This window comes from Rhinopithecus roxellana, chromosome 11 (assembly GCF_007565055.1).
Source record: "Rhinopithecus roxellana isolate Shanxi Qingling chromosome 11, ASM756505v1, whole genome shotgun sequence".
NCBI classification, from domain to species: Eukaryota; Metazoa; Chordata; class Mammalia; order Primates; family Cercopithecidae; genus Rhinopithecus; species Rhinopithecus roxellana.
In genome coordinates, this window is record NC_044559.1 from 51,929,160 (window position 1) to 51,945,181 (window position 16,022).

General features: G+C 47.2%; 1 protein-coding gene across 8 annotated transcripts in view; it reads left to right on the forward strand.

Annotated features, from left to right (window-relative positions):
- Positions 1-306: 306 nt before the first annotated feature.
- Positions 307-16,022, forward strand: part of PPP2R2D (protein phosphatase 2 regulatory subunit Bdelta) — a 53,880-nt gene continuing 38,164 nt past the window's right edge. For 2 of the 8 annotated variants that reach the window (XM_030941498.1, XM_030941500.1), the window contains exons 1-2: positions 648-852; positions 935-1,027. In XM_030941498.1, the coding sequence (XP_030797358.1) occupies positions 846-852; positions 935-1,027 (100 nt within the window). In that variant the 5' untranslated portion in view covers positions 648-845. Of the gene's footprint in view, positions 853-934; positions 1,028-16,022 lie in introns of those variants that run through there. The other 6 variants (XM_030941499.1, XM_030941501.1, XM_030941505.1 and 3 more) reach the window with 6 other exon arrangements.

Genomic DNA, 16,022 nt, shown 5'->3' on the forward strand with positions numbered 1-16,022 from the left:
TCTCTACAAAAAATTAAAAAATTCGCGAGCCTGGCAGCGCGTGCCTGTGCTCGCAGCTACTTCCAAGGTGACGCAGTAGGATGGACTGAGCCCAGGAGGTCGAGATCTTTAGAGAGCCGAGATGGCGCCCCTACACTCCAGCCCGGGAGACCAACCGCGCCGGGGGCAGTGGGCGGGAGGTAGGGCTCAGGTGCGGCGCGCTCAGGTGAGGACGGCCCACATGCCCGCCCACCGCCGCCAAGCGCGCCCTCCATTGGCGGTTCGGCGGAGAACCCACGCTCCCATTGGCCGATGCGGGATGGGGGCGTGTCCGGCCCAGGGCCCCCCCCCCCCCCCCCGAAGGCGTGTCCGGCCGCAGCCGAGGCCCTCCCGGAGTTGCCCGAGAGTAGGGGCGTTCGGCGGCGCTAGTCTTCAGGGGAGCGCCAGGCGCACACCGGACCACTACGGGAGGCCTAGCGCCGAGGGCCGAGGACTTGGCCTGCGCCCGCCGACCCCAGCTACCCTCCGCAGTCGCCCAGGCGTCCCTTCCTCCCCAAGCCCAGCGGCGCCGGGCCCGGGGCCGGGGTCGGCAGGCGCAGGCGCATTGGACGCCCCCGGCCCCCCCCTCCACCCCGCCGCGTCCCGCCCCGTCCCGCCCCGTCCGCTGCCCGTCCTAGGAGGCGGAGGGCGATGACGTCATCGAGCGGGGCGACGGGCATTGGGCGCCATTTTGAAAAGGGAAAAATATCGCTCCCCGGCGGCGGCGGCGGCGGCGGCGGCGGCCGGGGCTGAGCGCTCGGCTGTAGCGGCGCGGAGGCCGTCTCCCTGGTCTGCCGCGGTCCCCGCCCGTCCCGCCGCCGGCTGCCATGGCAGGTGAGGGGCCTGCGCGGGCCGGCGGGGGCCGCGGGGGCGGGCGGGGGCCGCGGCCGGCCTGACCGCCCCGTTGTGTTTGCAGGAGCCGGAGGCGGCGGCTGCCCCGCGGGCGGCAACGACTTCCAGTGGTGCTTCTCGCAGGTCAAGGGGGCCATCGACGAGGACGTGGCCGAAGGTGAGGCCCGCGCCGCGCCCCGCCCCGGGACCTTCGCAGGCAGCTCCCAGGCCGACCGCGGCCTCCGGGCCCCAAGCGCCCGAGGAAGGCAGGCAGGAGGATGGGGGCCGGGCGGGGCAGGGGCCGGGGGCCGGGCTGGGGGCCGTGGTGGGCGAGTGGCCGTCCTCTGTCCAATGTCCTGGCCCGCTGGGCACGGGCGGAGGCGCCGGGCCCGCGGCGGGGCTTACGTAAGTCACCAAGGTCACGGGCGGCCGGGCCCTCCGAACCCAGCGCCTGGGGCTGCCTCCTGCCCGGGGCGGAACCGTGGAGACCGCGGTGGAGTCGGGGACGGGAACGGAGTCCAGATTCTGCGCTCGGGCAGCGCGGCACGATGGCCCAGAGGATGGGGACGCGCCCAGGGCCGGGTCGGGGCCTCGGCCCCCACCCGGCTCTGCGTTTCATCGCCGGTGCGCTCTTGAGCAAGCTGGTTGCCTTGGTTTGTCCACCCTTAACAAGAGAGCTGGACTCCCTGATTCTTAAGGTCTGCTTTCTGAGGTTCTAAAATCCTTGAATTTTACTGTGAAGTGTTGCTCCTTTATCTATTGATATATTTTGAAATCTCTACTCCAGATTTTAATCTTGAACTTTATGGTATTACTGGAAGTTCGCTGGTCTTTTCCTTAAATCATACCCTTAAATTGGTCCAGGCGCAAAGTTTTAGGGTGGTGGGAGGAAACTGGGGAGTGCCTCCCGCCTCAGCTTCCATGAAGCTTACATGTCACCCTCGAGTGAAAAAGCTATGTAGCTTTCCTTCTTCACCATTGAATGGAGAACTTGGTCCAGTCTTAGAAGTTTGATTAATATTTCAGATTTAGAGCCATAGTGACTTTTTTGTTGTTCATATGTCTTACTGAACATTGCAAACCTTTAACCTTTTCTTGAAAATGATTTGTGTTTGCCCCAAATACACCTTCCCTGCCTCGTTACTAGAAGCCCCTTGTCAGACATCCTGTTCACTTCCCTCCATCTCAGCCCCTCCCATGACCTTTTACTCCCTCTTCCCTACCCTGTACCTGGCAGTGTCTGGTTTGGTGCATGACCCCTGAGGACATCTGGAAATTCTGAGTCCCCTGGCACAAACAGGGCCCAGGTTATTAAGCAGGTGAAACTGGGCTCTAAGAAATGCGTAATGTATACGGTTTGAGATTAAAACTAGGTACATTTTATGTGATGTAAAAAGTTTATTGATTTTATTGATTTTGCGTATGCCAAGCAAGTGACAGTTCAGCCTTACTGAAGTGTGACTTCTATCGCAAGTAAAGCAAAAGTTGTTTGGGAGTAAGGAAGGTGAGAGGGCTTAATGCCTGCCTTAATTTCTGTTTTTTTGTTTTTTCTTTTTAACTCTTTCTTTTCTTTTTTGGAGACAGGGTCTCACTTTGTAGCCCAGGCTGGATGGAGTGCAGTAGCGTGATCTGGGCTCACTGCAACCTCTGTCTCATAGGCTCATAGGCCCATCTCAGCCTCTGGAGTAGCTAGGATCACAGACATGCACGCGCCACCACACCAGGCTAATTTTTGTATTGTCATAGAGGATTTCGCCATGTTGCCCAGGCTGGTCTGAACTCCTGGGCTCAAGTGGTCTGCCCACATCAGTCTCCCAAGGTGCTGAGATTACAGGCGTGAGCGACCACACCTGCCTGGTTTCTTTACTTAAAAAAAAAAAAAAAGATAAACTGAATGAATTAAAATTTGAGTATAACTAAAGTAGTGTATTTTTAACTGTGACTTTACACATGTGAAAATAGTATTCTTTCTTTAAAAAAATATTCTTGGGCTGGGTATCGTGGCTCATGCCTATAATTCCAGCACTTTGGGAGGCCAAGGTGGACAGATCACTTGAGGTCAGGAGTCAGACCATCCTGGCCAACATAGTGAAACCTCGTCTCTTTTAAAAATACAAAAGTTAGCTGGGCGTGGTGGTGCACGCCTGTAATCCCAGCTACTGGGGAGACTGAGGCAGGAGAATCCCTTGAACCCAGGTGGTGGAGGTTGCAGTGAGTGGAGATCGCGCCACTGCACTCCAGCCTGGGCAATAGAACAAGGCTCCATCTCAAAAAAAAAAAAAAAAAAAAAAAAACTTGACAAATACTTTGTTCTCTGAATTAAACTGATGGGAATTTTTTGCAGCTTTAAATCCCTATTTTAAGTTAAATTTTGAGTAAATCCAAAAGTTTGGTATTTTGAGTTGTTGTGGTTTTTTTTTTATTTTTATTTTTATTTATTTATTTTTTTGAGACGGAGTCTCGCTCTGACACCCAGGCTGGAGTGCAGTGGATGGATCTCAGCTCACTGCAAGCTCCGCCTCCTGGGTTTACGCCGTTCTCCTGCCTCAGCCTCCCGAGTAGCTGGGACTACAGGCGCCCGCCACCTCGCCCGGCTAGTTTTTTTTTGTATTTTTTAGTAGAGACGGGGTTTCACTGTGTTAGCCAGGATGGTCTCGATCTCCTGACCTAGTGATCCGCCCGTCTCAGCCTCCCAAAGTGCTGGTATTACAGGCTTGAGCCACCGCGCCCGGCCAGTTTTTTTTTTTTTTTTTTGTAACATTGTTTTGTGGTAATTATCCACACGTTTTGGTTATTGTAGGTATTCACAGCTTTCTATTTTAATCCATGTATGCTTTGGCCATAGTAACCCATCCAGATTAACACATTTATAACTCATCATCGATTTGTCCCATAGTTGTGATACCGTTGGTTTGTATGAAGACCACACAGTCAGTGATGATGAAGGAAAGTGTAGTTGTTGGTCACCAGTGATTGCTGAGCAGCAAGAATCGAGAAGCTGGTCATGCCCAACGCAGCCTTGAGGGAGAGATGTTGGTGAGAGATAAGAGATGGGTGGCCGGGTGTGTTGGCTCACACCTGTAATCCCAGCACTTTGGGAGGCTGAGGCGGGTGGATCACTTGAGGTCAGGAGTTCGAGACTATCCTGGCCAACATGGTGAAACCCCGTCTCTACTAAAAATACAAAAATTAGCCATGTGTGGTAGCACCCACCTGTAGTTCCAGCTACTCAGGAGACTGAGGCAGGAGAATCGCTTAAACCCGGGAGGTGGAGGTTGCAGTGAGCCGAGATCGTGCCATTGCACTCCATCCTGGGCGTCTGAGTGAGACTCGGTCTCAAAAAAAACAAACAAACAAAAAAAATAGAGATGGACAGTTCACAGGGGTTTTTATTGTGCACTGCTGCGCAGGCTGTAGAACTTACGGTATAGCAGATTTTATTTGTTTAGATTTGTGGCTCGTGAGGCATTTTGTTCTTGAAGGTTCTGTTCTGGGCCTAGTTCAGCTCTGTAGAGCTCTACTGCAGCCCTGCACTCTGGCCATCTTTCTGCCCTCTCTACAATGGGTAAGGAGAAAGGGCCTTAGAGATTGAGGCCTGGGTCATCTCCTGACTTCAGTGAGGTGGTGCCCAGGGCACAGGAGGTGGTGCAGAGGTAAGAGCAGGCACTCCTGACTTTGGAGGTCATAAGTGGGTAACATAGGAAAAGCTTTTGGTTTTTGCTTTGATTTCTGTCTTGTTTCTAAAACTAATAGTTTTGGGCTGTGGGTCAGAATCATAACCTCTGATGAAAGTGTTGGCCTGTGTAAAATGTGATGGCCCCCCACCCCAGTTTTTTTTTGTTTGTTTGTTTGTTTGTTTGTTTGTTTGTTTGTTTTTTTTAAGAATTGGGTTTAGCTATGGGTCAGGTCATTTTGCTAAGAGTCGTGATCCCACTGGGTAATCAGACTTCTCATCCCCTGCAAGTAGGAGTAGAGCTGAGCTCACAAGGAAGTTATCGAGTGTCCTGCTGGTAAGCAGGTGTATGGGCAGCAGTCAGTGGTGACTTGCCTCTCCTGCCCTTGCTGGAAGGTGAGACTAGGTGAGTTCGTATGCCGAGGTGACCAAGAGTTAAAATAGTAAAACCAGGGGGCTTCCGGCAGGAAGCGAGTAGAAGAGCTGTTTGTTAGCTTCTATCTCCACAGTGTTTCGATTCTAAATGGTGGTTCCCTTCTGGAAATTAACTGTTGTGCAGATTTTTTTTGCATGTTATGGAGTCACCTTCACCCAGCCCCTGCTCCCTCTCCTGGAATGTACTCATTCAGCATGTGATGTGTTTTGCAGTGTCACATGGTATTTCATCCTTTGCTTCTTTCTCTGGTAGACTGTGAGCTCCTCAAGCTTGAAGGCTGGGTGTCCCCCTTCCCACCCCAGCCCTTGTAGAGGACCCGGCACGAAGGTCATGATAGGTAACAGTTGCTGAGTGGTCATTCTGTGCCAGAGATTGCTCGCAGTGCTTTTCCCACGTCAGTTAATCTTCACACAACCCAAGAAGGAGGAACTATTCTTCCCAGTCGCAGATGCAGAATCCAAGGTGTGGGAGCAATGAACTTGGGTTACAAAGCGAGTATATGGCAGGGCCAGGGTTTGAAGCCGTGCCGACTGGCCGCAGAGCTGTGGAGTTCTGTATTGCTTCAGTGACCGTTTGCAGCCAGCACAGTACTGATGAAGCCGCATTGTGGCATGTGGCCGTCCAGTCTTGGGACGGAGCTGTTCTAAAGCTCGATAAAAATCTTACCACCAACAATCGTATGGAAATGTTTTTGAAGGCAAATGAAAATGGATTGCCTTTAAAGGAAGTGCGTATCAAAACGATAGAAGGTTAGTAACAAGGATTCAAGAATAGCATCGCTTTTCAACCAATTCTCAAATTATTTGAAGAGCAGATCTCACAGAGACAGTAAGTGAAACACCTGCGTGTCAAGCAAGTGCTGCGGTACCTTTGCCTGCGACGTCACTTTGCACATGACTGCGACCTGCTTACCTGCAGGGAAGCTTTGGGTCTTGCTCCTTTATATGTTACACTAACTGCTGCTGTGGAGAAACCATGGGGAGGGGTTGGGGGAGGAGAGTCTGATATCGAACCCGGTTTTATATAACTTTATAGCTTGATAACAGCTGGTTCCTTCTCAGAATTTGTAGTTTTAAGTGTATTGAGTTGTTGTTGATTTTGCTTTAATCAGTTTCTTAATCCATGATCTATTGCTTTGAATTAGACATTAACCTGTTTCTAAAGAGACACACTAAACAAAATTGAAGGTTTGTTTGCTTAAGTCAAGCTTGAATCTGGCTAGTTGTGTAAGTAACATGGATAGCTGGTTAATCTGTTAGGATAGCCTTTCCGAGGGGTTTACATTGGTACTCTGAAAGAAACATTTGAAGTCACAGAAAGGTAACAGAACTTAAGATAACTTGAGCATCAGTACCAGAAAGTTACTGTGTTTCATTGAATGTAAGATAATGTCTGGTTTGGTGGCTCACGACTGTAATCTCAGCACTTCAGGAGGCCAAGGTGGGAGGATCCCTTGAGCCCAGCAATTTGAGACCAGCCTGGGCAACATCGTGAGATGTTGTCTCTACAAAAAAAAAAAAAAGAAGTTTAAAACATTTGCCAGATATGGTGGTGCACGCCTGTAGTCCCAGCTACTCAGGAGGCTGAGGTGGGGGAATCACTTGAGCCAGGGAGGTAGAGGCTTCAGTGAGCTGTAATTGCAGCACTGCACTCCAGCCTGGGCAATAGAGTGAGACCTTGTCTCAGAAAAAAAGAAAAAATATATAATATGCAGTATATATAACATCTATATAATATGTAGTATGTATTATATATAACATATAAGATATATATTATGTATTATATATAATATGTATTATGTATTATATGTGTTATATATAATGTGTATTGTGTATTATATATCTGAAATTAAGTATATCTTATATGTAAGCTTTTATAATATCTTTTATGTGTGTATATATAAAATCTACATCTAATTTTGGAAATACTAAGATGTAGGGAAATGCACTTAGAATCAATGAAATATGGTGAATGCAAAACTTGTCAGTCATATTTATTGATTTCTTTGTGTGTAGAAAATGGGCGTTTAGTATTTATCATCATTGATTTTTTTTTTTTTTTTTTTTTTGGTCTTGAAGGGACATGGTGTCTGCTTATTTGAGTTATTCCCGGTCTGATTTCTCTATTCCATTGTAGAATTTTCATTACTTAATATTTATATCTGTGTCATTAAAGAGAACCTTTCAGGAAAGCATCCTCTGGGGAAGGCCGTCCCACAGGCAGTCAGTCTAGTAACATTTTGCAGTTTGACTTAGAGAGTTTCACAGGAAGCCTCCGTCTTGAGGAAATCAGCCTCGCGATTCGCAGACTCATCATGCTTAGTGCAGCCAAATCCTCATGCTCTGGAGGCTGGCCTGGCCATAGGCACGTCGTGAAGTTACGTTTGCAAGATACATGGTGGTATTGAGTCCTAGCTGGTGATTTTCCGTGTTCCCTGATTTTAAGCAGTCTGCTGTTCTGATGGGAAGTTCAGGTTGGGTCTGTGTCTGCTGTTTTCAGCTCTGAGGGCCCCTTCCTGAGCCTCAGCTCGCTTATCTAGAAGTTAAATCGGAAGATTTTTGTGAAGCTCAAGCAATGTGCAGTGCTTTTGTAACTTGAAAAATGCTTTTCAAGTGTTAGATACAACTGTTAATTCTTTTGTATTTTAAGGTATCGGGGCTTGGTTTTAGCTATATTTAAACACAAAAATAGTTTCTTGTTTTTCCTCACCTGCTTCATCTCCACCTGCCCAGATGCCTTCCGCTGGGCCTGGCCTCTTAATGCTTCCATGATTATGCAGGGATTATTGCCACCCTTGACCTTTGCCTCCGTGTGTTTCTCTCCCTAGAGTATTCTTTTTGCTTCCTGTCCACTCCCGAAGCCCTGCTGATCCTTCTAAATCCACCTCCAATCCCCCTTGGCGAGTCCCTGCTCCAGCTCCCCTCAGCGTTCAGTGTCGTCTTAGACTCCCTTTCACTCCCTATTCCATGTTGTTTAGCAGTTGGCTGTGTCCTGCTTGTGGTTCCCTAATTTTATCACATGTATTATTAGGCTTCTCTCTCCCACTGGATGTCAGTCAGTGTATGGAATGTCACTATACTACTAGGTGATGGAGGCATTGTGCACGTGGAATTTGGTACACATCCCTTTTTCCCCCTCTTCAGGCTTTGTGTTACCTTGGCAAGTTACTTACTGTCTCTCTTCTCATCTGTAAAACGGGTACTATTACTTGTGACCATTGCAGGGTTGCTGTGAAGATTCCAGAAAATGTATGGAAAGTTCTGGCAAACAAACACGTAACTGGTAACTGTTTAGAGGCTGTTGTCTTAAGAGACCCTCTTGCGTAGGAGAATAGCTGACTCTCTCACTCCAGGGAGCCAGGGAGCCAGTTTAAGAAAAATGAAGGGTAATGCAGGGGCCAGCTTTCAGCTTGGCACATCTGAAAAGTTCACAACAGTGTACCAAAAGGCTGCTAGTGCTGGCTGTTGGAAATAGAAATGCAGTTCTTGCCTTCAGGAAGTTCTGTTCAGACACAGACAAGCAGGTGGGTCCTTGCACCATGGCTGGACCAGGGCACTCTGAGGCAATGTGAAGAAGTACCCAGTGGGTAGGGAGTGGAGGGGAGGACGTCAGGGTATAAGAAGAGGGTGGAAGGGAAGGGGAGAAGAAGGTTCCGGGTGGAGAGGGCTTGGTGTGGAGGTTGGACAGAGCATGGTATGTTCTGAGAAGTCAGTGCTTGGCATGGTCTGACTTCTGGCAGAGAAGAAAGTGGCTGTGATGAGCAAGAGGCTGGCTGGGGCTAGATGATGATGCATCAAGGACTTGAACACTGTGCTGAGGACTTGGAGTGATTGTGAGCTTTTCAGATCCTAAGCGGAGGAGTGACATCAACTTTGTTTTTAACAAGGTCACTCTGCCCTTTGGAGAATGGATGGTGGTGGGTAAGAATGGAGGTAGGAAGTTACTGCAATAAAGGTTGGGAAAGTTGGCTTACTCTGGTTTCAGGGTGGGCAGGCTTCTTTGTAAAGGGCCAAATGGTAAGTATTTTAGACTTTGAGGCCATACTGTCCCTGTTGCAACTACTGAATTCAACTCTGCCTTTAGCAGGAAGACAGCCATAGACCCTGCAGAGATGGATGGGCGTGGCTCTGTGCCCTGCGTCCACAGGAGCGTGCCTACAGAAACAGGCAGCTGGCCAGATGTCGCCCAGGTTGTAGTTTGCTAACCTCTGCCCTAGAGTTGGTTCGCAAAGTCTTTTGGTGCTGGAATACTTTTATGTGCTTAATAGTTATACTCAGGATCCAGAGAGCCTTTGTGCTGGTTATAGCTGTTGACGTTTTCTATATTTGAAATGAAAAGAGAACAACTTAAAATATTTATTTTACTTTAAAATAATCTACTACATGTTAACATTTTTAGTGAGAAACAACTTTTCAAAAACAAATTGAGCGAGAAGAACAGTGTTTTTTTTTTTATACTTTTGCACATCCTTTTAAAATATGTGGCTTAAGAGGTGACGGCTGGATTCTCAGAACTGCTTCTGCATTCAGTGTGTTCCGGTTACTTTATTGAAATGTGTAAAGAAAATGTGGCCTGACGCTTCCATGTGGGCAGAGGAGGGATCATCTCGGAGGCTCTTCGCGATGCACCATAACTCACCAGGTGGTAACTTGAGTGTGCCGGCCCTGTGGGGTCAGTGGCGTTTCTGTGCTCTCTTCCGTCAGAACCGGCCCTTTGGGGTCAGTGGCGTTTCTGTGCTCTCTTCCGTCAGAACCGGCCCGGGGGGTCAGTGACGTTTCTGTCCTCTCTTCTGTCAGAACTGGCCCTGTGGGTTCAGTGGCGTTTCTGTGCTCTCTTCCGTCAGAACCTGAGGTCTGTCTTGTGCTCAGAGTGGGTCTTTAGCTCATGGACATGATTTGGTTAACATCACATGGGGGTCGTTCGGAAGTATTGTTACATGGAATTCTTTTTTTTTTTTCTGAATGTTAACACATTCCATTATATAAAATTGAAGAAAATCCTATTTTTTTAATGTCACCACTGACCTCATCAGAAGAGAAAGTGAGAAACTGTCAAATTAGCAGTAGTAGATAAAAGTTTTCCAAAATTCTAATTTTCTGTTGAAAGCTTGGATTTTATCATTGGTAACAAATACTGTCAGTTATTTTCTGTGAAATGAGTGGCTCACTGTGTTCATTTTCAAGTAAATTGCTGCCACATACCAAACTCTTAATAAACCAAAGTTGTCAGTTTTTTCAAATAAAAATGGCATTCCGTGAAAAAAAGGCTAGTTCAGTTTGTGTGATACTGTGGAATGTGTATTTGGTCTTCGCTAGTACACACCTCCTAAAATCACTGGGCTCTTCAGTGGTGTCTTTTGGGAATGAGTTGGCTAAGGGCTGGCAACCCCTGGGTAACTTCACAACGGGGCCTGGTCGGGTCACCAGAAAGACCTAGGCAGGGTTAGAGGGTTGGGACTTGCAGCCCTAATCCCCAACCTCGGGGAGTGGTGAGGGGCGGGGGAGCTGAAGGTTAAGCTGATCGCCAGTGGCCAGTGATTTAAACAGTCTTGCCTATGTATGGGCGGGGTTTGAAGATAGCTTCCAGATGTTTCTGTAGAGGGGCCTGCCCGGAGAGGGCATGGGAGCTCTGCGTCTCAGCCCCCCTCCCTTGCCCTATGCATCGCCTCCGTTTGCACCGCCTCCATGTCCTTTGTGGTATCCTTTATAATAAACCACTAAATTAAAGTGTTTCCCTGAGATGTGTGTGCCCAGTCAGGGTTGTGGACACTCTGATTGATAGTAAGTCAGTCAGAAGCACAAGTAACACAACGTGAAGCTTGCCGTTGGCTTTCGAAGTGGGGGGCAGTCTTGTGGGACAGAGCACTCAACCTGTGGGATCTGATGCTTTCTCCCAGCGTCAAGATCTAATGGAATCAGGGGACCCTGGCCAGTGTCCAGCTGCAGAATTGATTGCTTCCTTGCTGATGGGAGAGGTCCCCACACATCCGGTGTCTTAAGTGTGCTGTGAAGATGTGATGGGAGAAACTCAATTTTGTGTTTTGTTTTTGAACACAAACAACTGTACTGTGTGCTTTTTCTTGGGACAGTTGTACTTGGGGATGCAGCAAAAGTTCTTTTGTGGCACATTTTATCACAGGGTTGGAATTGCATAAAGTGGAGAATTATTTTAACTGTTCATCAGGGAATAAGCTAAGCAAAACTGGCCTTTTCCCTTTTTCTTTCCCTTTTTCCCTGCCTGTGTAGGGTGTGGAAAGGAGAGCTTGGGGCTGCTGCCACAGATCGTGCTGAGCCGCCAGCAGCTCCACCTGCCCTTGGCTTTGCTCATCCGTGGAAATGACAACAGCGTGAAAACGGCAGATGACGTACAAGGATTATGATGAAAATAGTCTCGACCTCATGGACCCTCTGAGAGGTTCTTGAGGACCGTTGCATCCTCAAGGGCCCACAGACCACACTTTGAGAACTGCTGCTTGAATGCAAGCCATTAGCAGTAGGAGTGGAAGGACAGGGCAGACTTCTGGATTAACTGTCCTCTCTCATCTTTACCAGATTGTACTGGTTTTGTCTCACAATACAAAAATAGAGTGTTTGTTATTTAAAGAAAATCAAATGATAGAACAGCTGAGAACAGCTGGATCAAGAGCACAGAACGAAAGTTCTCTTCATCCCACTGCTGTCCTGGAGTCTTCCTCAGAACCCACTGCTCTTAACTGTATCTTTGTAGATCATTTTCTATGTGTTTATGTATTTATTTATATTTTAAAACCTAGTTTGTGTATCAGCAATCTTTTTTAATCCACAAATGTGGAACCTTTTTCTAGACGTTGAATAAGATTTTCTGTATTACTCAATATTGTTTTTTGCTATTTCTTTTCCTTTCCTTTCCTTTTTTGGAAATAGGGTCTTACTTCTCTGCCACCCAGGCTGGAGTGCAGTGGTACGATCAGGCTCACTGCAGCCTGATCAGGCTCAAGCAATCCTCTCCCTGCTTAGCCTCTCAAGTAGCTGGAACTATAGGTGTGCACTGCCATGCCCAGCTTTTTTCTGTGGGTTTTGCTGTGTTGCCCAGGATGGTCTTGAACTCCTGGACTCAAGTGATCCTCCCACCTCGGCCTCCCAAAATGCTGGGAATACAGTCATGAGCCATGGCATGCAGCCGCCACTTGCCTTTTTTCACTAAGAGTCTATAATTGGAGATCTTACAGTGAACCGGGCTTTCTGCTCAGCCATACTGGAGCTCATTTGACCCCCAGCCACAGCCCCTTGAGATGTAAGTACTCCTGTGTTGCCTTCATCATACACATGAGATGATCAAGTATCAGGAGGATGAAGTTACTTGGTGAAGGTCTCAGAGTTAATAGGTGCTATACCCATTATTTGCACGCAGATGTTCTGAGTCCAGAGCCCATACTTAAATTTTTAACCAGGCTGCCTTTTTATGTGGCTCATTTCATCCTTTTTGATGTCTGCATAGTATTCCCTTACTTATTTAGTCCAGTGTTTCTGATGACAGTGCAGGAGAGTCTCGTCCATCCTTCTGCCCTTCCTGGGTGGCAGACGCCCAGGAGTGAGTACGCGGTGTCAGAGGCCATGCACATTCCTTGACTGTTTCTGTTCTGTGAATTGCTTTGGTCACATCTTTTGTCCATCTTTCTACTGAACTTAAAAAGTCAGTCTGTAAAAGTGGGTTTGTTTGTTTGTTTGTTTGTGATGGGATCTCACTTCGTCAGCCAGGCTAGAGTGCAGTGGTGTGATCTTGGCTCACTGCAACCTCCGCCTCCCTGGTTCAAACAGTTCTCCTGCCTCAGCCTCATGAGGCGTGATTACAGGCATGCCACCATGCCCGGCCAATTTTTTTTTTTTTTTTTTTTTTTTTTTTTTTTTTTTTTTTTTTTTTTTTTTTAGTAGAGATGGGGTTTCACCGTGTTGGCCAGGCTGTCTCGAACTCCTGTGCTCAAGCGATCCGCCCACCTTGGCCTCTCAAAGTGCAGGGATTACAGTTGTGAGCCACCGCACCCAGCTTGTAAAAGTTCTTTATATATTATGAATATTAGTCTTCTGAGTTTTTAAAAATTATTGACCTTGACTTTTAATTCTTCTGCCCCAATTCCACACTCTCCTCTCCAAGTACAGTTGAATTTATTATGCATGTGTCTTTGACTAGATTTTTTTATTGCTGTTGCTACTCTGGAAATGAAAAAGAGCTGAGATCCATGTTTGAGTCAGTAATGGGGTGGAAGAGGAATAATGAGTGGGACAAAAGGCGATTGGTGAATTGAACTTAAATACATCATGCAAGGCTTAATGATGGGGGTGGATATTTTCTGAGCAGTGCGTGCGTCCTTAGGCCATTTTGCCATGCGAGTGTCTAAGAGTACACTTACCAAGCCCAGGTGGTAGGGCTCACTCCGTTACAGGCCTCCGTTATTATCTCATGGGACCACCATGGCAGATGTGGACTGTCAGAGCTCAGAGGCAGGGGCAACCACGAAAACAGGCAATCCTGGAGTAGTCACAGAAGTCTTGGTAATGATGTTAGATACCTCAGAACATGAAACATACTTGAGCTTATTTTATCTGGATCTCCAGAGATGATAAAACCACAACTAAAATAGGAATGCAGCCGTGTGAAGACACAGGCTGTGCTGATCTTTTCTGCATTGTGCACAGCACCTGGCACTGCACCGGCACACAGGAAGTGCTTTTCTGCATTGTGCACAGCACCTGGCACTGCACCGGCACACAGGAAGTGCTTTTCTGCATTGTGCACAGCACCTGGCACTGCACGGGCACACAGGAAGTGCTTTTAGGAGTCCTTGGGTGAGTCACCACACCTGCCCGAAAGAGGCAGTCAGTTCGCTGATAATTAGCAACATTTGAGTGAAAAAAACAATAGGTCTGCATGTTTAACCACATCTCATGGCTGATTTGTTTTAAGTGGGTGGTGAGTAAAAGAGTTAACATAAATCATCATAGAAATGGCATTAATGAGCAAAGATATGACCGGCCTCACACCTGTAATCCCAGCACTTTGGGAGGCCAAGGCGGGAGGATCCCTTGAGCCCAGTAGGTTAAGGCTGCTGTGAGCTGTGATCACGCCACTGCATTCCAGCCTGGGAACAGAGTAGACCCTGCCTCAAATAAAATAAGCAAAGATATTCTAATTAAAGCAACAATAATGTTCCATTTTTCCTAGTCATTTCTGGAAAGCGTGTACACTCATTTTTTGGAGGGTAATTTGACATCTGTCTCTCAAACTTAACACAAGGATTAGGACCCCAAAGTTCCACTTGTAGGAATCCTACAGGAAATAGGCCAGCATTTCAGAAAGATGTGCGCTGCAGCAATACAGTGTTGAAAAGGCTAAATGCCTAAAAGTAGTGAGGCGGTTACATGTGTTAGGACACATACTTTGTGGAGGAAGAGTGTTCTGTGCCCCTCGGAGAGCAGTCTGTGTTGGGTGAAAAACAGCAGCTTTTGCAGAAGAACAGTGGCCCCAGCCGAAGTCAAGTGTGGTCGTAAATGCTGCTCTGGAAAGCAGATATCCAGGGGCAATATCGGGGTGCCTGGGGGAAAGGGGGGTCACGTCTGCACTGAACAGAGACTTTGGCTTTTGTTCTGCACATTTCTGTATTATTTTATGTTCCACACTAAGAATGCATTGTTTTGTAGATATAAGGAGAAAAGTGCCCTTAAGAAAAGGTAAAGAGGGAGTTCTAGCAACTCGAAGGAGGAAGGTTTTTCTCTCCGTGCGCCCCTAATAATGACTCAGCACTGCTTATCGCCCCACCTTCTGTTGTGCTCCGGTTTCTGGAATTTTAACTGTTTTAGGCTGCCATTTTGTTGTGTTTGAAAATACCTTAAACTTTTTTTTTTTTTTTTTCCGTTTCAATAGTTCTGTTCCAGAATCTGGAATGGCAAAGTAGTATCCCTGAAAGTGTATTCATTACAAAAGCTCTAGTACATAACTAGATTTAAAAGAAAGCAAAACAAAAACTCAGCTAATAATAATGATTGAAAAGGCGGGAGTCGTGCCTTACATGTGTCAGTGCATTTGTGAAAGTTCCTGACTTAGGTAGGCATTGAAGGCGGCGCCTCAGCTTTGTTTCTGTCCTTTGCAGTAACCTGTGTGCGGGAGGCTCCGTTGTTTGCCACCTCACATTTGGATAGACATATAGGTTGCTTTTAGAATAAATAATTATATATTATTAGCACAATATATAATATAAATAAACGCCCCCGTACTCCACACCTAACAATGGTCCATCGTTTTGGGTTTTTGAAGACGTGAAGGCTACGGTCACGTCGAGGGTCTCATCTCCGTTTTAACTCCCCATCTCCGTTGCCCACACTCCTTCCTCACTGGAGGCAGTGTCTGTGAAATAGGTTCATAGCCTGTCCCTGCTCTTGAGTGTTTATCCGAATAGATCCATGGGTTGCCTTTTAAAAGCACTTTTATCAGACAGAGGCCGATGGTGGATTGCAGCTCCGCCGCGGCCGTGCTTCTCCGGCTTCCTGCAATTTTGTCAGACCCTAGAGATCTAGTTGAATGTCACAGGTCACATTTCGTAGATTTTGACTTCGTTTATGGTAACAGATAGATGTATCAGTAAGTTGTTAAAGGCGTCTGAAATACTAGATAATCCTGGAAGTAGTATTAACCAAAATTATTAATCTCCTCTGCTGTAGAGCCCCGGTTAAGTTCAGGTGTGTAATAGTGATCTTGACTTAAAATGGAGAGAATGAGAAAGTTTTTTCTTTAACCATTCTCAGTTTACTTACTGTTCATTAAAGAATTCAGTAGTAGAAGACGTAATCTATTTGGATTATGAAGGTATCAGCATAGGGCTTTCTGCATACTCCCTGAAGTAGTGATCAGTACGTCATAGGTAAAATAGTAATCATAGAAATCCATTAAACGTCTGCTGCTGGGTTATTGAAAAAGTAGATGGGACCTCTCTCTGGCCATGCGCCCTGGTGGCCTCCGTGTTCCCCACAGGACAGGCTGTGGTGGGGGCACACATCACCACCCAGAGGCGGGCTCTGCTGGCCTCCGTGTTCC